The 23,889-nt window shown below is 41.5% G+C and overlaps 2 protein-coding genes across 2 annotated transcripts in view; both read left to right on the forward strand.

Moving 5' to 3' along the window:
• Nucleotides 1–7,649, forward strand: part of LOC126481949 (probable oxidoreductase PXDNL) — a 108,369-nt gene extending 100,720 nt beyond the window's left edge. The window contains exon 5 of the mRNA XM_050105908.1: nucleotides 7,574–7,649. Within this exon, the coding sequence (XP_049961865.1) occupies nucleotides 7,574–7,649 (76 nt within the window). The remainder of the gene's footprint in view (nucleotides 1–7,573) is intronic.
• The window catches only part of LOC126480678 (peroxidasin), a 221,510-nt gene that overhangs the window by 3,747 nt on the left and 193,874 nt on the right, over nucleotides 1–23,889 (forward strand). The window contains exon 2 of the mRNA XM_050103902.1: nucleotides 7,574–7,645. The gene's annotated coding sequence lies outside the window, so the exon portion shown is untranslated. The remainder of the gene's footprint in view (nucleotides 1–7,573; nucleotides 7,646–23,889) is intronic.

Here is a 23,889-nt window from a genome sequence, read left to right on the forward strand (position 1 = left end):
TATGCAGCAAAATTGCGTGAAAATGTAATCACATGTCAGGTCTACTATAATATATTTGTCCAATGAATACCCGTTTATCATCTGCATTTCTTCATGGTGCAGCAGTTTTAATGGCCCGTAGTGGTTCAAATGGCTCTGAGCACTGTGGGACTTAACATCGGCGGTTATCAGTCCCCTTGAACTTAGAACTACTTAAACCTAACTAACCTAAGGACATCTCACACATCCATGCCCGAGGCAGGATTCGAACCTGCGACCGTAGCGGTCACGCGGTTCCAGACTGAAGCGCCTAGAACCGCACGGCCACACCGGCCGGCTTGCCCGTAGTGTACATTGTAGAAAATTATATAATAGTAGTAAATGCAGCTCCAAAACACTATTACAGGGGCTATTTCAAAACACTTTTAAAACGATTTCAGATATATTTTGATCCAGGGGGAGATCATTTTTCATAAACAGAGATTTTGTGAACATAATAGTCAAAGCCACAATCCTAACGTTACTGGGACACGCTGTGTATATTCTGTATTTCCGTATTTTTGTCTACCCGGTGTACAGCTGGTGCAAGTACCGCTAAGAAAAGCTAAATCGGGGCTTGCACGGAAGCAAGCGAACATTCGTTTTAGCTTAGCTCCATTTGTGAGTGGAAGAAAAGAAAGATAAACAGTGGTGCAAAATACCCTCCGCCATGCACCATATGGTGGCTTGCGGAGTATGAATGAAGATGGGGGTGTAGAAACGCGACTGATAAGCCGTCATTGTTCATTTCAGTTATTTTAAAATGAAACACATTTGTTCGTTAACAAGCAACTACTGAATTTAGAGAGTACTTCTTCTTACGGGAGTACAATTCAAAACGCTTGAGAACCGCAAAGACGTGAGTGTAGATTTATGCGTCGCAGCGTGTGACAGACCGTGCAGCAAGCTGGGCCCCTGGTGTTGCATGCTCCCTGGGAACTGGAAACTGGGAACTCTATACTGTTGTCAGCAGACGACGGGGCGCACTGTCGGAGAACTTCTTTTTTTTAACGATGTTAACAAATTGTTACTGCTGACTGGTTGGGCACGTTGCTGATGGCTAACCGCTGTGGTGTCCGGAGTCTGTGGTGTTCTGTGGATAGTCCAATGAGTGTGCATGGCAAGGCATGCGGCATCTTTAGGCTTAAGAGTGCAGATGTCTCAATGGCGTGCTGGGCCCTACACACTATCACTCAAGGAGTGAACAAAGCTGTAAACGCGCATGAGCTATATTGCTTTCAGCTGAAAACCTCCTGCCATCTGTTTGGTGAGCTGACTGCCAGTCGCACATATAAGGCCGTGTCCCTAATTAGTGATTCTCCTGTGTGTTACATTATCTCAATATAGTAGAGGCAAAGACATTTGTAAACAGATTTATCTATACTTATCGGAAAAATGGCGCAAGATCTTAGAAATCCTCAGGAAAATAGTTATAAGCTATAGGGAAAGACGGATAATAGAACATATGTCAAGAAACACAAGGAAATAATGAAAAATGAGGACAGAAGAACAAGAACGAAGTGCTCGGATTACAAAATGTGTTACTACATTGACGCAATCTTTGGCACCTACTATTCAGTCTGCACATCGAAGAAGCACTGCCGGAAATAAAACAAAGGTTCAAGAGTCCGACAAAATTCATGGTGATAAGATATAAACGGTAAGATTCCCTGATAACAACACTATCCTTAGCGAAAGGAGGGAGAATTGCAGGACCTGTTTAATGGAATGAAGTGTGTAATGAACACAAAATATGATTTGAGTATAAAACGAAGAAAACGAAAGTAATGAGCGGCAGAAACGAGATTAGCGATAAACTTAATATCATTTTCGGGAGCCGCGAAGCAGACGAAGTGAAGTAATTTGTTTCCCTTGAGTGCGAAATTATGAATGACCGACGAAACAAGGCGAATCTAAAAAGCAGAGTAACACAGGCAAAGAACTGGGCATTACTGACAAAGGGAAGTCTGCTACTATTTAATATTGGCCTTAATCTGAGGTGACGTATCAAGACCTGGAAGGAAAGTGACAAAGAACAGAATCGAAGCGCTTAAAATGTGTGCTAGAGTAGGATGTTAAGAAAACAAGGTTGACTGATAAGAAACCACGAGCACCTGCGTAATAATCGCCAAGGAGGGGATCATGTGGAAAAAATTCGTGAGAAGAAGGGAGAGAATGATAGAGTAAGACTTCAAGGAATACCTTCTATGATACTAGACGGAACTTCACAGATTAGAAGCCAATAGTAGAAGGTACAGATTGAAATACATCCAATAAATAATTGAGGACGATTGTTACTAATGGATGTCTGACCTGTAAATGTTAACACAGGAGAGGAATTGTGAGGGGAGCATTCAGAAACTGATGACAAAAAAGCATTGAGCAAAATCATTATGAGTTTATGACGAAGGCTGTGCTGAATTTAGAAAAAAAATCGAACTGCGTGGTCTGTCAATTCTGTGACTACAATAATGTAGTGAAAGTGAACACTCATTGCATAACCAAATTAATTTTCCGTTCCTGTTAAGTGACAGGTGGACGGAAATTAGAATGCATAAGATTCGCAAATGACATGGTGACTCTTGCAGAAAATGGAGAGACTCTGATTCAAATGCTAAATGACCTGAATGAACCCTTTGTAGTTTAGGATATGAATACAAATAAAAAGAAAATGAAAGGCGTCTTTTTAGTCTTAAAGAAAGTAAGAGCGAAGTATAACTCAGGGCCTGAAACAGTATAACTGGTGAGGCATTCGGATATTTTGGAAGCTTGATGAGGGAATATATGAATTGTGAGCAAGATATCGAAGTCAGAATGGCGGTGGCGAAAGTCATTTCGAAAGCAGAGAAGACTCTTAGCTAATGGTTGGAACATGGAATTAAGAAAGCGATTAGTGAAATGCCTGATATGAAAGGTGGCCCTGTGTTCAGCAGAACCGTGGACATTGAGGAAACAGGACGAGAGGAAAATTGAAGCTTGTGAAATATTGATATGTCGTAGAATGGAGAAGGCCAGTTGGAGTGAAAAGTCAGGAATAAGGAGGTACTGAAAACCGATGGACATGATCGGAGGATGTTACTCTCAATGAAGAACAGGAAGTTAAACTGCACAGAACATAATTTGAGAGACTACGTTCCGCTAGAGACAGTTGAATGTTTTAGTCCGGGGAAGAGAGGGAAAGGCTAAACTGGACTGGACATATTTTAAGAGATTGCCAACCGGTAAAGCAAGTGAAGGTGTTATTGTTGTTATTCGGGAAAAGAGACGGAACGGTGGAAGGAGATACCAGGTGCTCTATGACGTTAGCAGACTGCATGGAGTGTACCAAAGTACAAAGAGAAAATGAGAGGGCAGAGAATCAGGGAGGGCTTGGAAGTGTAAACATGCTGCAGGGCAGATAACCATATGATACAGATTTAGCGATAGCGCAGTTTAAACATTTGTCTTTGTATTAATAGCCATACAATTGACATCAAAACAAAAACAAAAAAGCTAAAAGCCAACTTTGCACAGGCAGAAATATTTTCTCTGTACCAGTTGTAAAGCATTATTTCACGATGTGGTGCAGCGCGGAAGGCCGATTCAAATTCCTGTGGGTTCTTCCAGGTTTGGAGGGACACGGCCAATTTTTTTCCTGTCTTCGTCCGTCTTTAAAGACCTAATAATCGAAGTTACATCAAAACTTTATGTCGAATCCTTAGTATGTTTGCTGGACTTTTTACAAGTATGCCTTTTTATTCTTGTGGACTGTTCAGCTCGCCTGCTGCAACACGCCATTCGGACATCGGTAAGCTGGCATGTCATCGTTGGTTTATTGTGTGTCGTATGAAGTTTCAACCTGTACAGTGAAAGTACAATAATACAACTGTTTTGGGAATATACTATGTTTTATTGCAATGCATGACACTTTTACTATTAACACACATAACATACATGGTGATTCAGCTACCACTATCGATGTCGTTGTATGCAACCCGTAATGTTAATCCTGGCCTTCAAAAACAACCAGTGAGATATTCATATTCTCTAGCTCGCTATGTGCAAACTATTAGTCCTACAGAAAAAATGAATAAGGAATTTAATGTACTTCAATGTTATACTGAGATACGTTTTTGCTAGAGGCCTTAGATTTTGAGTTATTAAAGAAAAACGTACAAATATGGCCTTCGAACGCATCCCCACCGCCACACTCACTCCCCAACGGTTAGGATTTCTAGTATGTTGTTCATGGCACTCTCTCCTATCACTGTAAAAAATTTACGACTGCAAGAATTATTTCCCACATTCGACAATTTTTGGTCTTCTTTGACTTGCCTTCATACGCCACCGGTTTCGTCGAACACCTACAAATTGTGCAACTGAGCTGTGTGTAGGTTTTACCCAACATTGTTTTGAATTTTGTCAGCATAAAATAAACAATTACATCATTCTATTCGTCAGGCCTTCTGACTATGAAGCTACCGTGCTTGCAAAGGTTAAATTTGGATAGAATTGTTACGTAATTACTTTCAGATTAAAGCTTACAAAAGTTATTTTTCTTTCATTACCCTCACGGGCACGTTTAAGTTCATAATGTTAAATAATATACTCGACTCTGCTGATAGCGTAACAGCCCAGTCAACAGAGACCAATATCGAGAATATTTCGTGTAGTCGAAAATTTCTGTACAGTGATAGGACTAGAAATTCGAACTGGTGAGGGGTGAATGTGGGGGTGGAGCCGCGTTTGAAGGTCACTTTTTTTACGTTTTCCGTGCATAACTTGAAAACCCTGAAGTCGAGCCAAAACATGTCCCCGTACAAAACGTTACTACATCACTACATCACATTTCCTACATAAAAGTTCTGCTCATTTTTCCTGTAGAGTAATAGTGTTCGCATATCGAGCGAGAGAATATGAATAACTCGCGCGTGATCTCTAAAAGCTAGGTATAACATTGCAGGCTGCATAAAATTATATCGGTTGTGGCATCTGAATCACTGTGTATGCGTTGCCCACAATGCTGGTGCCTTGATAACAATGTTTCTTGCGGGTTGCATATTACCTAGAGTTATTTTATAATTTTTGTTTCGAGAAAGAGAGAAACTGCACTCAAAAACCAAAAACAAAATGCGTGTGAAACACTTAGTTGGACTTCCGTAGACCAGTAGCCAATAGCGACCACAGTAGATGATCATATGAACACATTTCTAGTGTTTTATCTGATGAGAACAGATGCTTCTTAGCTAGGTTTAAAGGATCAATGCATAACCTATACTCTTCTGCTCGAGAACAAGTGTGATAGGAATAATGCTTTGGCTAGCTAGAGTTCTTTCATAGTATAAGAGAACAATATATTAGAGCAAATTTCCCACATAGTGTAACAAAGTTGACTACTTTGTTTTATGTATATAGGTTTAGTATTATATTGGCATGAAATGAATATACTACACAGAAAATAGTATTGTCTAAAAAGACACATTTCATCAGTTTTCGACAAATAGCATGGAGTGTATTTTCGTTCATCTTACTTTTCCGCGAAGGAAGCCACGGTGCAGACATCACCAAAATGTCAGTTCACCAGGTAAGATAATCCCAGTTACAATAGCAACATAATAAAAGTTAGACTAGTTATTCCAACAGCAATGTGATAACACAAAAAATATCCAAAACGTCTATAAAATACGAATGTAAAAAGTAGCCTGGAAAACTGTGTACTCGAACGGGGTTACACTTGTAAAGATGTGTGAAGACGTACAGTGCAGTGAAAGAAACCAAATTCAGTTAGTAAATGATGCTTCATTCCATATTTTGTGACTTAGTACTTGAAAGAGAGAGGAAAGAATAAGAATGGAAGAACAAGAACGAAATACCCTGGTAAAGAAGTGTATAAGGATGTATTATTTCACTACTGAATCTTTACATCCAAGAAGTTGTGAAAAAAATGAAAGAAGGCTTCGAAAATTGGATTAAAATTCATAATTACAGGATGTTAATGATAAGATTCAGCAATGACATTCCTAACCTCAGTGAACATGGAGAATTGCAGGACCTGTTGAATCGAATGAACAGTCTAATGAGGACATAATGTGGATTGAGAGTAAACTAAATGAAGACGAAAGTACTGAGGAACAACAGAAAAGATATTGGTGATAAACTTAACATCAAAATTGGTGACCACGAAGTAGATGAAGTTAAGGAATTCTGCTACCTTGGTAGCAAAATAATCCACGACCTATTCGTAAAAATCAGTCATACACAGGCAATGACGACATTACCGCAAAAAGAGGACTATTTGCATCAAACATAGGACTTTAATTTTAGACAGTAATTCCTGGGAATGTTCGTCTGGAGCACGGGGCTGTTCAGTAGTCAATCGTGTACTGTATGGCTCTGGAAAAGTAGAGTGTCGAAGCGTTTTGAGTTGTGATACTGTGAAAGGTCGTTGAAAATTAGGCGGACTGATAAGGTATGAGGGGGTTCTCGCTAAAGTTACGAATAAACACACGAAAAACGCTAACGAGAAGAAGGGACAGGATATGGTGGGGCATGTTTTAAGACATGATGGAATAACTCTGAAGTACTAGAGGCACCTGCAAAGCGTCAAAACTGTAGAGGAAGTCAGAGAGTGGAATATTCGAACAAACAGCTGAGGACTCAGAGTGCAAATGTTACTCCGAGGTAAAAGGTTGGCGCAGGAGAGTAATTCGTTGCGGGCCGATCAAACCAGTCAAAAGACTGATGGCTGAAATAAAATAACACGCTGGTTGACACTTGGGATAGAGAATAGAAACTTTGGAATGTTGAGACACCATGGGCGATTTTTTACAGTAAAATATAGCTGGAGTGGCGGTAGATTTAGGGGAAGGAAGGAGAATTTCGTACAAATTTTCCTGTTCTGGGGGGCAGTACAATGCGCTGCCTCGAATGAACATCATTTCACGAGAAACCCCCGTAATCAAAATTTAAAATAGTCAGTTTGCAAGCATTTTCTCTGCTAGGCAGAGGGCGACAATTGAGTATACGCGCAGACCGCCTCAGACAAGAATTTAGTAAGAGTAATGCAATTTGCAGCTCCCTGTGCTACATATCGGCCTAAGCAATTCTATTATGGCCTCAGTTCGTCCTTTTGTTAAAGAGATAGGGCAGATTAGTGACCGACCACATAGATAGAAAGTGCTGTGTGTGACTTTAAGAAAGCACTCTTTAAGATGCAGAATCACAAGACGGTCTTCTGAATGATGTCGTGGTACAGTGTTGAAAGTGGTTTTTCATGTATTTAGGTGACAGTGCGGAGCAAATGTTGTGCCTACTTTTGGACTACTACTAACAAATATGTTTGTCCGTTAGAAATGTTATTTCCACTCCAAATGACATTTGTGAATTTAGAAATTTGTTTGCTTAAGACTTGAGAGGAATAACAGGAGTGTAATATCTATCCGGAATACTAAGTAACCTATGACTTTCGACTTGAAAGGAGCTTATTTCGGAATTTCTTTTGTCACGTACTTCAAGCAAATGTGAAATAACTGAATTCACTTTAAACTATTTTCCCTAAAGTTGTGTGCTGTTGCAGGTTCCTGCACAACAACAGGATACAGAAGATACCAGCTGGCGCATTCAAGAACTTGGGAGCACTGAAACGACTGTAAGTAGCGTGGTAGCAGCTATTCTTCTTAGCTTAGAGCAAACGCAATTAAAAACAAGCAGACAGACATCGAAATTCATCAGTCAATGCAAGTTTGTTTTTCAACACATCACCACATTGCGAAACTTGCCTGGTTTTGTACAGATGTGGTTAGCGTATTCTTGTATTATGTAGATTTACGGATGTTTAAAATATACCTTTTTTCGCGTATTTCTGTAGCACTGCCCGACATTCTTAACCATAAAAATGATATTTTTGTAGACATTGTACTTTGTTACGAAACGCTGAACCACACTGAACTTAGATATGGAAGTTTTACTGCAGGTGAAATGCTTTAGTTGCAGCACATTTACAAAGCATTGTTTTAAAGGGAGGTTCATAGATACCTTCTTAGGAGACAAAAGGTTTGTTTCTACTCACAAAATGGTAGGTACTCGGTTTTGCAGTGCACGCTAAATGAGCGACTGAACCAGCAGCGTTTGTGCAACGCTGTTAGCTAACAGTAGATCTACTATCACGGCTATGACACTTAAAATTACGAAATTTTTCTTAGCAGTTGTGTGGTAGTGATTTCTAATGTAATTCAGTTTTAAATATTTGTTTCAAAACTTTTCTAAGCAACAGAATGTCGGAAAAGAACGATGCATGAGGGCATTACATTCTGTCTGAAGGGATCTTTTTTACCGTGATGTAAATAAATTTCGACTACTATGAATATAATTAGAAATTAAATTCCAGTTTGAATTATTTCAAAATTTCACTTATTATGCGTTAATGAAGATGACCTAAACGTTACTTACCTAAAGGTGATATGTGATCGAAACTAACTACAGCGGGAAAAATATGAGGCACCGAGACGGAAAAATAAACTGTAAATAAAAAAAAATAATATCAACACAGCTGCTGAATTCTTTTGCAACGACAATGTCGACTGTAGTGAAGATTTCATATTTATAACAACAGGGAAGCTGTTCCATATGAACAATCGATCTTAACTATGGAGCTGTAATTTGTCTCCAACGGAAAGTTCTGTCACGATGAATGTTAGTTACTCCACAGTGACATATATACATACTATGGAAACCCCGTACGGTATGTGATGGAGGGTGCACCGTGTTGCAGAATCATTTCCTTCTTCTTGTTCCATTCAATTGTGGTGCGCGGGATGCTAATAGTAGTCAGTAACCGTCAATGGACAAAGAATTTATGTAATTCTATCCTTGTGGACAGTGCGCGAGGAACTGATATCTTTGTTTATTCGAGTTGGGACACGGACTCCCAGAACGTTTAGACTACGACTCTACGATGTTGACGTTATCCGACTTGCAGCGTTTCCCACTGAAGTCCGCTGAGATTTCTTTGACGCTCAGGCGATCTCTCCCTAGGTCATCTGTAACGATGGGTGCCGCTCTACATTAAATCTTCTGTACCTCTTATTTAACTCGCCTTAGTGACAAACGAACATCATTCTCCTCCCGAACATCCTTGAGGGCGCAATGGTACCGTCCGAGGCATGTGGTCAGCACACCACGTGTCCTGCCCGTTGTCAGTTTTCGCTACTTCTTAGTCAAGTTGCTCTTCATATGGCCTAACAAGGGTCGGGTGTACCCCGCTTGCCAATATTCTCGGCAGACCCGTTCGGTCACCCATTCAAGCACTAGCAAAGCCCGACAGCGCCTAACTGTGGTGATCTGACGGGAACAACGTTAAATACGGCGGCAAAGTCGTTGGCACTCAAAAACTGGTCGATCGGTATTTTTTTAAGTGACCTCCTAATTTAGCAAATTCTTGGAATAAATGTGAATCCGGCATCAGCCTTTCCCACCGCTACATTTGCGTGATTCTGCCATCGTATATCGTTCCGGACACAAACCTCAGTATTTGACGGGGGCTTACAAGATTGTGTATGAATCGCCGTCCTCCTGGCGACGGAAGCTTTCCAGACTTATCGCATAGCCATTGTCAACGTCAACACCATTCGCGTACGCCACAATCTGGCTCTACTCCATGACATGATGTTTGCCTCGGACGTTGACGTAGATCACCGTCAGGAGGTTAACGTTGCAACTTTCTGTGCTCCACACGGTTTTGTAGCACACGTCTCTCATGTTTCCCCCACCGTTAATGGGTTGGCGATCCCTTTACGTGACGGTATCCGCACTGATGCTGTTGCATATCTCCCTGATGCGAGAGGTATGGCTCTCAAGTTTAGTGGCGTCAGGATCGCCAATGTCTATGCGCCATCTGATTCGGCTGCCCGCCGTGAACTTTCCATCATCTTCTCAGAGACAGTCCACGCCTCTCTTCCTGGGTCGGCAGGATGCATTGAGCATGGGAGACGACACCTACTGCACCCAAACACCCGAAGACCAAATACCACGTCACTCTCCGTGCGCGGCGCTAGATACATTTCTCCAGCGCCTCGGCCTAGTGGGTTCTAGGTAGCATGCTCATGGCGATCGTCTGGGGTTTACGCATTTCACTAGCCATTCTTCCAGCCGACTCCATCGTGTTTACCTCTCCCGCGATATTGTCAGTGCGGGCTGCTGAAGACTGGCCCGTTGCGTTCTCAGACTATATGACGCATATATCTGCGCGCCATCAATCTCTGGCTCCAAATGGTGAGGCGCGGCCGTGGACCATGGAAACTGAACACGATTTACCTTACTTCACCCAACTGCCCGCAGCTCATCGAGACCTTGTCATCGACGCCGTGATGCCTATCAGTCTGGCCTGTCATAGTGGTTGTCCTGTGCAAAGCCTGACCTCCATACGGCCGGGATTGCTTACTGAACGGAGGTTGTGCCATGGCGGCGATCGTCTCGAGAAATTTCTTCCACTATTCTCCGACAGTGTACTGTGATGTGTTCGCCAGAGTGCCAGCCGGTGGTGAATCGTGGCAAGCCACTGCTCACATCCCTCCCTCGGCGCCATCTTGAAGGAGTTCTGATGCCGCTCAGAGTGGCTGCGTGGTTTAGGGCGCCATATCACGGATTGCGTGGCCCTCCCGCCGGAGGTTCGAGTCCTCCTTCGGGCATGTGTGTGTGTTGCTCCCAGCATAAGTTAGTTTAAGTTAGTTTAAGAAGTGTGTAAGTCTAGGGATCGATGAGTTCCGCAGTTTGTTCCCTTGGGAATTCACACACATTTGAACACTTTTGCAGTTACGTTCAGGGTGCGCACACACTATGGGTTAGTGAAAGGGCGTCCTTCTATGTATCATGTCGTAGCGAACCGACGTCACCTTGGACTAATTTAATTAATGATCTTGTGGCCGATGATAGGCAGCGTTTTGGTACCCAACGGGATTTCGGGTCCGCCTTCCACGAACATTATGTTACGCTGTACTCTGAACAAAGTCACCACCCTACTAACATTACGGTGGTCTCCAGATTCTCCTTTGGCTCAGTTCCTGTGGATGCGACGATGGATCTGATTGCTAGCGTCAGGGAGGACGAAGTCCATTACGCTATCCAGGCGGGTTCTACGAATAGATTGACTGGCTCTGACGGCCTCCCACTGGAGTTTTATCGTGCATTTCGTACTCTTCTGCTGCCAGTGGGGACAGAAATTTGTCAGGACCTCATGTCACTTTTCGTGCCGATTCCAGATACTTCTCTCGATGTTTCCTCACACCCATCCACAAGACTCGCGGTACCACACGGATATGCGTTTAACGACCCTTTACGTTACTCAACACAAAGCTCTTTACCCGTCTGTTGGCTGTGCGGTTTAAACCGACTGCTTGGTATGTGGTTTCCCAGATCAAACTTCTTTATGAGGGGCCAGTAACACCAGCACTGCCCTCTGCCATTATTGGGACATAATCGCTCTTGCTCACGCTCGTCGCATACCTGGTCTTTTGGTATCTCTTGACTTTAGCCAGGCATTGGATCGGTTCGACCAAGACTACCTCGAAAGGGTGCTCCGCAGTGTGGGCTATCCTGATACTACCGTCGGCGTCGTAATGTGTCTCCTTCGTGGAACTACGCCTCGTGTAATTTTCAATGGCCGTCTTAGTCCTCCCATTTCGATCTGTCGATCAGTGCGTCAAGGCTGCCGGACGTCTCTCGGTGACCATGTAGTCAACTACACTGCTTATACAGACGATCTCGTCATCGTTCTTCTTCGTAGGGGTGCTGAGGTCAGGGAGTTACTTGCATGGGTTATTGCCTTAGGCGAAGCTTGTGGTAGTTGCCTGAACATCCGCAAATCGAGCGCCATAGTTATAGGTGCCGGACTTCCTGCGGACAGTGCCTGTAGCTGATACTCTCCGATGCTTAGGACTCAATATCTCAAGTGATCTGCGGCGGGTAACTGCACTCAACTACCGACGTCTACTTTCCCAACTACGAGCTCGGCTCTTAGATCAACGTTTACAGGCGCACGATTTGCTGCAACGGACACAATACGTAAATGTATATTTGCCGATACGTATCCCCTACGTGACACAGACACTTCCTATTCCGCCATCCATGGCCCACCGCATGCTGGTGGCATTGGGTTCATTTGTGTCCCACGGCTTTCTGCTCAAGATAAGGTACGAGACCCTCACTCTCCCGCGGTGCAGGGTAGATTTAGGTCTGTATCATGTGCCTGACAGAGCGGTAGCCCTTTTCATTAGCTCTCACGTCACGCTGTAGCGCCGTAGTGCCTTACCATCCTATTTGTGTAGGCTCGTGCGCCACACCCTCTCTCAGCATCTATACAGCTTTCGGGAGTCCCGCGCTTCTTTTACTCCGTCACTTTTTCCTTGAACGGAGCTACGTCCGTACTGTGATACTGCCAGCGCACTTGACATCCAGGAAGGCGATCTATGGTTTTCTTGAGCAGCACAGGTCACCGAATGTGGCTGAGGGCAAGCATCCCCATGTCGACTGGCGTTCATTTTGGCGATCAGTGTGTGCTCCTTATCTTGACACTGATGTCTAGTCTACACGGTACCTTACAGTAAATGGGAAGCAAGTATGCCGGTCACCACGCTTTCTCAGGATTCACCTCGCAGACACCCCATTGTGTGTCGCTTGTGACGTCATGGGCTCAGACGAGCACCGCCTGGTGTGCCGATCGGCGAGAGGTGTCTGGTTCTTGGTGCGACAGATGTCGCCCCTAATTACCCGTACGACTCCTCATCAGATACCTATTAAACTGCTCCTCTTTCCGGACGCGGGTTACTTCCCGTAAGCGAACACGAACTCAATGCAGTGGGTTTGTGTACACACAGCACACTATGTATTTGCTGATGGCAAGAAAAGTATTCTTGATTTTCGGCGGTTCCTTCATGAAAATACAGACAATTTTTTTTCCATTTTCTTTGCAGTGTCTTCCTTAAACCACCCCAGAGCTGGGATGTTCCTGTCATTAAGAGTTGATCCCCGCCTGTTGCACATTTAGAACCGATACAGTCTTTGGCCATCGGAATTTTCTTCTCGGAAAATCCATATGTTGGTAGCGTCAATACGACTCACGTCTTCTGCGCCGTCCTCCTCGTAACACCTGTTTCCTGATATTCTCGGTGGTATCAGTGTTAAATAAATAAATAAAAGAAGTAAAAAAAGAAAGAAAAGGGAAATAAATAAATGAAGGATGATCACTGTACCTCTAATGCACGTTTCCTACACCGCTTTCCTTGGTACCTGGAGGGTGGGAATGGAACATGGTGGCCAGACGTCGAGTTGCGTCCCCTCTCGACTTTGCTCCCATCCATTCTGGAAAGTTCCTTTAAAAATATATATATATATATATATATATATATATATATATATATATATATATTTCGAGTCCCGATCCGGCAAAAATTTTCATGGCCGTCATTTCATAACTAGTGGTTGGTCGACATTCGCAACTGCGAATATATTTCGTGAATAAAATAAACGAGTGTCAGGGAAATGTCTGTTGTTTAAGGACGCTGGACTCTTATTCGAAATGAAAGGACTTCAAATTTCTGTATTATTCACGTAATTCAAGCTACTTCAGGTTTACTTAAACCATACGAACAGAATATCGGGATGATTCCTCCAGGAAAGGCGTTGCTGATTTCTTCCTTTATCTAATTTCTTTCCATAACGAAACTGAAGGTTACAACGTATTAAATTCCAACGTCCGTTTTTTTCATTATGAGAACAAGGAGAGTAAGTACACGAGAATATTTTCAGAAACGATATTCCTATAGGAAAATGGTCTTCTCGATCTGTTTACCTATACAGGTGGGATCACAAACAATAGGAAAATCTTGTAAAGGTGTTTCAGGAGAGTCTGTGTTGAGAAATAATTGTTCATAAAAAATTCGGTATGATGTGCCGTTTCCGAGGTATTTGGCATTGAAGTTAGCCAATCGGGTCCTTGCGCGGGCAAATTCAAGCACGTGAACGACATAAAATGCAGTAATGCACACACATCTGTGGGTCTGTCACCTACCGCTTCTTCTAATACTCATTATCAGTTAAATTGCACCTTTTCCGGAATTGATAAATTTAAACTAGATGATCTACTAGCATAAATTTAGCTTCGATGTTCAGGAAATCAACCGAAGAACACGTTTGGCGACTCTTTCTGTGGGAGGTTTCATAAACTAGCGCGCTCCACGGCCTGATTGGCTAATTTCAATGCTAAATAACTTGAAAACGGTGCAACGTATCGAATTGTTTTCTTAACAATTATTTATCATCACTACCTCCTGTGTAACCTTCAAATTTTTCAGATTGATTCTCACCATCCTGTTGTATATTTATTACATTTTTGTCAAGAAAATAAGACGCAGTACTTTTTGCTCTGAATCTGGATCAACGGTTGTCTGAATGAAACTGCTTTTATGTTACAGGCTGTCATTATTCAATTTATTTCGTTCTTGTTAACTTGTGGGAAAGTGTTATAATACTCGTGGCGTTCTGCGTGAAGTTTACGCTCTATCTCTTGTAAATGATGTCATCTGATGACGAGCCTGCCTTGTCTTGAATTAGCAGGCATGTAAACATTTCATGCGGAACACTCGGCATCTTTCTGTTTTTTTAAGAATTGTCTTCAATTAAAAGAGTGTCACACTCCAGCAAAACCTGTGGACAAACACACGCACACACACACACACACACACACACACACACACAAATGTACGCACACCTCATAGCATTCGTATTATTTCCTAAGCCTTAGACACAGTACAACCTGATATTTTTCAGCTATGGCTCGAAAATACGTGTAACGTAAGTTTAAATGCTTCACCAACCCAAACAGCATATGTTGAGGGCTTTTAGACTAAAAAAATGTCAGAAATCATATGCGCACGTTATTCACCGTATTTATCCACTGGAAGGAGCTTAATATGTGACATAACTGTAAGGCATTACTTATTATTAAATGTTACACAGTGACCTCAGCGTGGTAATAAGGAAAAAACTGATACTCTAGACTTTTATGTGCGTTCAGGCATTAAAACTAAATGTTTTAGCCATTATTGCTCATCTATTAGTAAGCATATCATTTTTTATAAAAGCTGAAATACCTGCAACCTAAAGTTAGCAGTCACAAAGATAAAGGCAAAATGTGCGTTAACATTATTTTTATCTATTTATACTGGGGAGGGATACCGAAAATCATATAGTTTGAAGTATATCGTCAACAGAGACTTTTTTTACATTATGAAAAGAGTTATTACGTCACTTCTACATTTCTTCTGATATTTAAGTAGACTCAGTCATATGTACAACATACATATCAGAAAATTTTGTCTTAGTTAGAAGTGTGCATTTCCTGTAAATGAACAACACACTTAACAGCGATTTCTGTAGATCCAGCACGGACAAGGGATATCATCTGGTCAAGTAATTGTCAATATCAATGAAATTTGCCAACAGCCGTGTAACTGAGATGTTATTTTATTTTATTTTGACTACCAGTTTCGGCCCCTTATGCATCTCTCTCAATAAACGATATTGTCATACAGTGCTGGATGTCGTGAATTCAAACCGTTTCACAAGCGCTTCATTCGAAAACTTTATAGCAATAGTTAAACAGTTGATTTATCATCCTGTGAATTTCTTTGAACAGGTAACGGCAATGCTTTCATAATTGTGTGAATTATGGGCATTCTACGGTCTGTGCTACTTTTTTAACACATGATGCAATGACGTAGAAATTGTAAATATACACTAGAGTACTGAAAATGGTTATACGTTCCGATTTCTCACACTTTCTATGACTTAACGATGAAAATATCGGAGAAACGGTAAACTTTAAGCCGTCTGGAGGTACATTTTTCTTTACAATTATTTTCTGTACTATCGAATTCGCTGCCCACTTGTCTGTGAAAGTACCCAACTCTGAAATGGTTAACTGCCTCCTTGATTTCTTTGACTGCACGCGTATATCGTAGTCTTAGTCCTTTAACTCACGGATACGGGACGTTTAATCTGACCCTCGAGCCAGTTGGTACATTTCCCGGGAGGTAATGTCCATCCATTTGCAGAAATGCGCGCTGGCTCTTGGCATCAGCAGAAATTTCCCTCGTTGCCGTCGCCGCATTTATACAGGATGCGGTCTAGGGAGCAGACGTTCGCTGCGAGAGCAATCTTCCGAAGCATTCCCGAAATAAGGGCGCTGAGGTCATGCAGCGCGGGAAACATAATGTTTGCTTTAATCCGGCGGCGAGCTCCAGAAATACTCGCCGGAGGCGGGTGCGGGCAACATGGCTGGAATATATGCGTCGCGGCCTGCCAGCGCAGCCCGCATTTGCAAGGACGACGCATAAATATTGCAGGGTTGGCAGCACCGCCTGGTGCCTGTTATCTCTGGCCACATTGTTGGCCGCGGCCGTAACAGCGACGTCAGCGCCGCCGCGCTGCAGTGTGCAGCTTGTTTGGTTTGCTCCGGCTGCAGGCCATACAGGAAGTGTGCATCCTGTCCGATGCAACCACATGTGTGCTGCCATATTTCAGAATATTCCTAGAAGCTGCTGTAAACGTCCTGCCTCTAAGATCTACCACTGACTATGGATGCATCGAACGAAGGACGAGGCAAAGATTAACCTCTGAATCTTTGAAAGTTATATGAGGGGTGATAAAAAGTTTTAGTTCGAAGACCGTACAATTCAGAATCGGTATGCCTATTGAGAAAAGTCACTATGAACCTGGAGGCAATAATCCTACCAACACAGCAGACTGATGTTATAGATTTGGTAAAACATCGTGTGTTGCTGTGTGGTGAAATCCGTAACTCTATGGTGCACATTCTCGTCCAATAGGAATCACCGACACTTCAAGGATCTTTCAAAGGACGGAAGGCATGGTAATGTAGCGTAATAAATATGTAATGTACTGAATCGACTGTGAGAAAGCTAAGTGGCAAAGACGTTATCTGAGAGACTCTATGATAATTATGGTTCAAATGGTTCAAATGGTTCTGAGCACTATGGGATTTAACTTCTGAGGTCATCAATCCCCTAGAACTTAGAACTGCTTAAACCTAACTAAACTAAGGACATCACACACATCCAAGCCCGAGGCAGGATTCGAACCTGCGACCGTAGCGGTCGCGCGGTTCCAGACTGCAGCGCCTAGAACCGCTCGGCCACTCCGGCGGCAATATGATAATTATATCGTTGACTCGGAATATTACTCTTTCTGTGGTTTACTCGTAACTAAGGGTAACTGGGGTTTTCTGTTCGCTTCTTTTGATGTTATGTGGAGAATTGTACAAGAGACACAATAAACTGTTATTATTTCATGAGAACAAAGGTGAGCGTCACGACCTTTATTAGTATTTTTGTAACTATTGAAATAGCAGACCTTTATTAGTATTTTTGGAACTATTGAATTAGCAGACCTTTATTAGTATTTTTGGAACTATTGAAATAGCAGAATTGTTTCAGATTGAATGAGACGTGGACAACAGCACTCGAACCTGCAATCTCATGTATGAATAGTTGCTAAAATTATCCAGCCGTCTCTCCCAAGACTCTTCATACGCGCAACAAGCAGTAATTATTTTAAGAGCACTATCAGAGACAATTTTATCACGTTGTTACGACCTTTTCCTGTGAGCATAATACATCGGCAACAGACAAACAAAAAATAGACAAACACATAAAAGAATCTACCACAGTAATGACATAGGAAGGGATCAGGACTACAGCGCGGATTCTCAAGTGCCTCGCACTTGAGTTGCCGAAACTTCTGGGTCACGACATTTGCAACATGGGGATGTGCCTAATCATGGAGCACGGAACATGGCACACCATTCCGCAATGGTGGTTTTCGAAAGTCATGCTGGTTTCGGGCTATCAAACCATATCCAACCTTAGGTTTTCTTTCTATGATGTACATTTTTGTCACAGAGTGACTTCGCAATGAACTAGAGAATTAGTAAAAGACCTGATGCCCTATAAATCAGCAAGATATTTCGCAACAAACATACAAATAAATGTTATTGCAGACATTAATACTGAATATGTCGATGTTCCTTCAAGTATTGACGAAAATATTATAAATTTCAAAACACGAGTACCTGGAATGAAAAGTAATTTAATTTTATGTGGTGAACGATGGTAATGGTGCAATATTAAATCGCCTCGTTGTTAATAATGTTTCTTATGTATGGGTGTGCAGCCACTATAAATTCCTTAAAGGCTAGTCTTACACTTCGAGATACACACTTCGTTAGGTTATATAGCAGTTACCTGATATCGCCCCCTTAGTTGTTAATCAAGCTACGTCACAATAGAAACATTTGTTGCTAAATTCGGCGCATCTTTGTTGGGTTGAAATTTTTCCGTTTTACTTATGGACTTCATGATAGTTGTGTCTGTACGTACAACGTCAGTGTGAAACTATGGTTAGGAACAGTATCACATGTTTTTCCCCGTACTAAAATGTGGAATATAACATTCTGTAAGAATAACGATTTTTATTGGGATGTAGCTGGATAATGCCAAAGGTGGCGAAATTGGCTGATAATTCTATAGCGAAATCAAGCTGACTGTTCAAAAAGTTAATATTTAGGTTCATCAACGAACCTAACCTCTTTAAGCTTTCCAGTATGTTGGCTGCAACAAAAATATATAGTGGATCTCATTTGCTGCCAAAGACGTAGTAAAGACTGCATTTAATTATACCAAAGCCATCTTCTGAGTCATATTGTTGGTTTGAAACTAGAATCGTCCACAATTTTTTCAATACCGGATCCGACAAACACGCCTTTTTGCAGTTTCCCTTCTGACAGATAAGGAAACTTCGGATAGATATACTCGAAACATTTTCTGTCTTTGGGTATGGTTTTGCAGACTGTCTCAATAGGCCGAGTTTAATGGTGCAGATTCTAGAACAATTTTATTTGGTTCCATGAAGTTCTTGCGCAAAAAGAAGAAGATAATTGTACTAAGGAGTTTTCAATTTTTTATTATTATCGCTTCAAATAGTATATCACTAAAACCATTGAAATTGGCTTTTTTCTACACTGCGTGTGAATTTTAAAAAATGGTGAATAATTCGTTCTTATCATATTAGGACTAAGCACACTAAGAACCGCTTGAATAAATTAGTTTCATAAAAAACGGTTATTCATCTTGGGTATCTGCGATTTTACTGTGCTAGAACCATGAAAATTAGCGTCTGCCGTAATGGTTTCCATGAGATCCTACTTCCTTCAAAAAAATCTTTCAGTGCCCTTTACGCAAAAGTTACAGACTGTTATTAGTTTTCTCTAATCAGTTGTAATCGGGATTCAACGTTGAATTCTCGTGCATAAGAAATTAAGTACACGAGTCATGGATCAATATATTCAAAAAATGTCACCTTCTGCTATAAGTAGCAAAGAAGTAGTGATCGCTGCTAGTCGAAGAAATATGTATCCTTCTATTGACACGTTCGCAAGGTTTAAATCAGGCGAATACACTTTTCGCTCAGCAGGTGCTGCTCAGGTTATCCAGCGTTCCATAATGTTGGCAGCTGTACATCCGTGCTGTCACAAATTACATATGTTTCCAACAGCAGCCTATATGCTCGGGAACTTCTAATGTGTGTAGTCGTAGCCTCTTCGAAGCCACGCGGGGTAGCTGCGCGATCTGGGGCGCCTTGCCACGGTTTGCGCGGCTCTCCCCATCGGAAGATCGAGTCCTTCCTCAGGGGATGGTGCGTGTTGTCCTTAGCGTAAATTAGTTTAAGTTAGATTAAGCAGTGTGTAACCCTAGGGACTGATGACGTCAGCAGTTTGGTCCCATAGGATCCTACCAGCACCACCTCTTCGAAGACACTCGTAGATGCGAATTTCAAGAGAATAACGCTCTATAACATACTTTATGCCAAATCGGAATTTTCTTCATAGCACAGTATGTATCACTTATGAACGAAAGTAGATTGAATGATACAGTTCTCAGTGGTTTTTCTTATGTAGGTAGACACTTCTATGCAACAGCTGACACACAAGCGGAAGAAGTGGACTGAAAATGTGGAGATTCAGTTAAAATTCATATTAGTCCCTGATCGCCAGGAGTATGAGCACTCCAAAAATCATGTGATTACATACGAAGTCGGTTGAAAACCATAACTGAACATTTTGAGTTACTGCGAACGGAAATATGTAGTGATATGCTATTGGCAGAAGGTTTGAAACAAGCTGATTGAGATGGTGCTGTGGGTCGTACACATTGTTAAAAATTGTTTTCACTGTTCAAAATTAGTCGTCAGTCAGTTGAAGACGATCCTTGACCAAGAAGGCCTTTAACTTCAACTGATGACACACAAGTTCAGGAAATCAACACCGCTTGACGTTTTTACAACAGATACATGAAAGAAGCCGCAAAAAGAGACTAGAGTTGTGGCGAGACAACGTATGGCTCTTGGACAGCGGCAATGGGTCCACTAAGCTTTGGCAGTTGGTCGGTTTTGTGCCAAAAATCAGATGAATTCTGTGGAAATGTGGCTTCGTTGGCAACTAGAAAATTAGTAAAATGCATAATGGACTAGAAAGCAGAAAGAAAATTCACGACGAATACGTTATAAATATTACTGTGGACATTAACACCGTGTACTTAAGTTTTTAATGACTCGATGTTGCTCCAACTAAAGAGGAAAATTTGAAAATACATGTTACGGAAATAAAAAGTAATTTAATTTTACTTCCTGATCGATGGTGCTGTTGAAGTATAAATACTAAAAATCGTCCTTATTAATAATCTTTTTCATGTTTGGGTCCACAGCAGCTATAAATTTCTTAAACTCTGGTCTTTTATCTGAAATATAAACTTTGTTTCATTATATAGCAGTTATGTAACTGAACCTCGCTTTTGCCCGAAAAAATTTAAGACAGTTCAATGTTTATGTGACGGCTGTGAGATTTCTGCGAATAGAATTACTGTGAATCGTGTATTAAAACCAGGAGCATATTCCACGTGCTGGTATTTGCAATATGACACTTTTCTAAAGCGTTACTTGTTGGTGTAATACGGTTTAACATACAGGACATGCTCTGAGAATAATCTAACATTGTTTCTTAAAACTTTACTACTAATTTTCCAGATCATTGGTCTTTTGTCACCTACAGAGTTTTCCTCTTCCCTATTGACGCACTTTTCCTCGCGGCGTTTCCATTTTGCGAAGCAGTCCTGGACACCATTTAACCGTGCCCTCTTGCTAATCTGTGCAGACATTGTCAACTGTGCAGGGCATTCGTCAGTGTAATGGTGATATGATTCGTTAACAAGGCACAGAATTTGTCGCGTTTATTTTTTCATTTATTTGATGGCACTGTCTTTTACTCCACTGGCTAGCTTCTATAGCTTGTCGCGTTGCATCCGTTGTTACAAGTTCTTAACTAGTCACTCATGTATAACTCTCCCGATCAGGCCATGAAGGCGCAACGGTACCGACATGCCGCCGTGTCATCCTCAGACCACAGGCGTCACTGGATGCGGATGTGGAGGGGCATGTGGTCAGCACACCGCTCTCCCGGCCGTTTGTCAGTTTCTGAGACCGGAGCCGCTACTACTCAATCAAGTAGCAATTTGCCTCACAAGGGCTGAGTGCACCCCGCTTGCCAACAGCCCTCGGCAGACCGGATGGTCACCCATCCAAGTGCTATCCCAGCCCGACAGGGCTTAACTTCGATGATCTGACGGGAACCAGTGTTACCACTGCGGCAAGGCCGTCGCTAATGAATAGGATGATTATAATTGAACTTCTGCTACTTCAAAGCACGCACATAAAAAACGAATGATCGTAGGATAATAAAGCTGTGGGAAAACATTTTTAAGGGTATGCGGAAGAGAAATAAAGAATAAACCATTGAAAGAAACGCACTTCAATTTACATTTGAGAGTGGAACATTTGTTTACAGCGTACCACCTTTACGTTGCAGGTTACAAAAGTTGCTCAATTCGACGAACAACTGCATTCACGACAGCCTGGAACCGCAGTAGAGATACCATTTCACAAATGTTCGTAGCCTTTTTCGAAGGGTGGAGCATGGAATGTTCAGCTGCTGTGATCAACTCGTACACTGCTTAAAGGGCGCCCATTGCTCCAAGCATTCTCAGCCATGGCAACTGCAACTCCGCCGGTTAATTGAAAGTTCCGAATCATCTTCTTAAACCCCATTGTAGAAATAGGACCTCTCCGTCATCCTTTAATATGGTCATTACAGTTGTAAAACTAACTAGGCGGCCATAGACAATCAGAGGCAGGCCTAATTTATATCAGTTTTCGTAGTAGCGTTGGTAAGTTAAGGTCGCAAACGCTTTACCCGTCTGTCAGGCGTGTTGCATACCCATCGGACGTTACCTTATTCCGATAGCTTTGTTTACGTATGCGGTCAGTGCCTTACTAGATACCTATAGCAATCGGAACCAGTGAACCATCCAGAAACTAAGTCAGCGTATGTAAAGACAGCGTAATCTACAGAACATTTTTGTTGTATATAATTATCGGCCTGTCTGTTACTTAAAAATAAACCGTATTTATAGTAAAATTAAAATTCTCGATGTTCAATTCGGGGTTTATTGGAACATTGTTGATTTTTTAATTCGAATCAGAAGGATATTTTACCAAAACTTAAAGAAAACAAAAAGAAACGGATTTATCATACAGTGCTAGAAAACGCAATTTCCTCGGAAAACGTAAAAGTAAAAACGCAAAACAAAAATGAATCACACATTGCTTCAATATTCGTCGATCTTACATAAAACATGTTTCTGTTATTCATAGACAACTTTCTCACTTATCAATAATAACAAGAAAATCTTGTCTCAACTCATGACAAAGTACAAAATAACAACCACAACTACAGAGACTGTTTTATGTTGATGCATGTCAACTGCACTTGCATCGAAGTAATTACTTTGGTTACATAAAATCGCGAAAGTTACGGGATTATCTCATTTTCATTACTTATAAATTGCAGGTTGCATTTTGTATAGATATACAACACAACGGACTAACACTGAGCTGTGTGCGGTTTTCTTTATGTGCAAAAAAAAAAAAAAAAAAAAAAAAAAAAAAAAGAGAGACGTCTTTGGCTTCTATTTTCTCTTTCAGACATCCATTTATGTTCGTTTCCCTATCAATGCTACCAAACCTACGTTTAATCCTACCTTTCTCAACTCTCGATGAGCAGCAGTACCATTGCAGTTATTTTGAGAAATCAGCTTTACGAATGGAGCTTAATGTACACTGATGCTTGTATTTCAACCCTACGTCGCCGTACCAAAACCGGCGCCTAACAGCAAGTCATGACACTGACGCTACTAATAACGAAAATCCTGTAGCGCACACTCTGAATATCATTCCTTAGTCTTCCGCCTTCACTGCACCAAGTAGCGAAAGTTTAGTTATAACCATCCTGCATTCTACTCACTAAAATAAGGGTATTATTCAGCTATGTAATGCGAATGTGTTAGAAATTTACAGCTACGTTTCTTATAGTAGTATGTTACACCTAACATAACAGTTAATTCGACGGGAATCCACACACAAACTTTTGCATGTTGATTAAAAACTTCTGCTGTTGTTGCAAATACTTTACTAGAGGTACAACTGGGTCCGTAATTTAAATTAAATCATCAGGTGTAAATCCCAATGACAATAAGAAACAGACCGTAAACAATATTGCGCATAGACCATGCGACAGTGATGTAAATGTCCGTAGTGCTGAATATTTGCAATGTAGTGATCATGTCACAATCTGATCCCAACCTTTTCTTTAAAATATAGAAAATTTCGCTAAAAATGACAGTCGTATGTTAACAAACGGACCTCCTCCCTCCC

Source organism: Schistocerca serialis, chromosome 5 (genome assembly GCF_023864345.2).
Source record: "Schistocerca serialis cubense isolate TAMUIC-IGC-003099 chromosome 5, iqSchSeri2.2, whole genome shotgun sequence".
Classification (NCBI taxonomy): Eukaryota; Metazoa; Arthropoda; class Insecta; order Orthoptera; family Acrididae; genus Schistocerca; species Schistocerca serialis.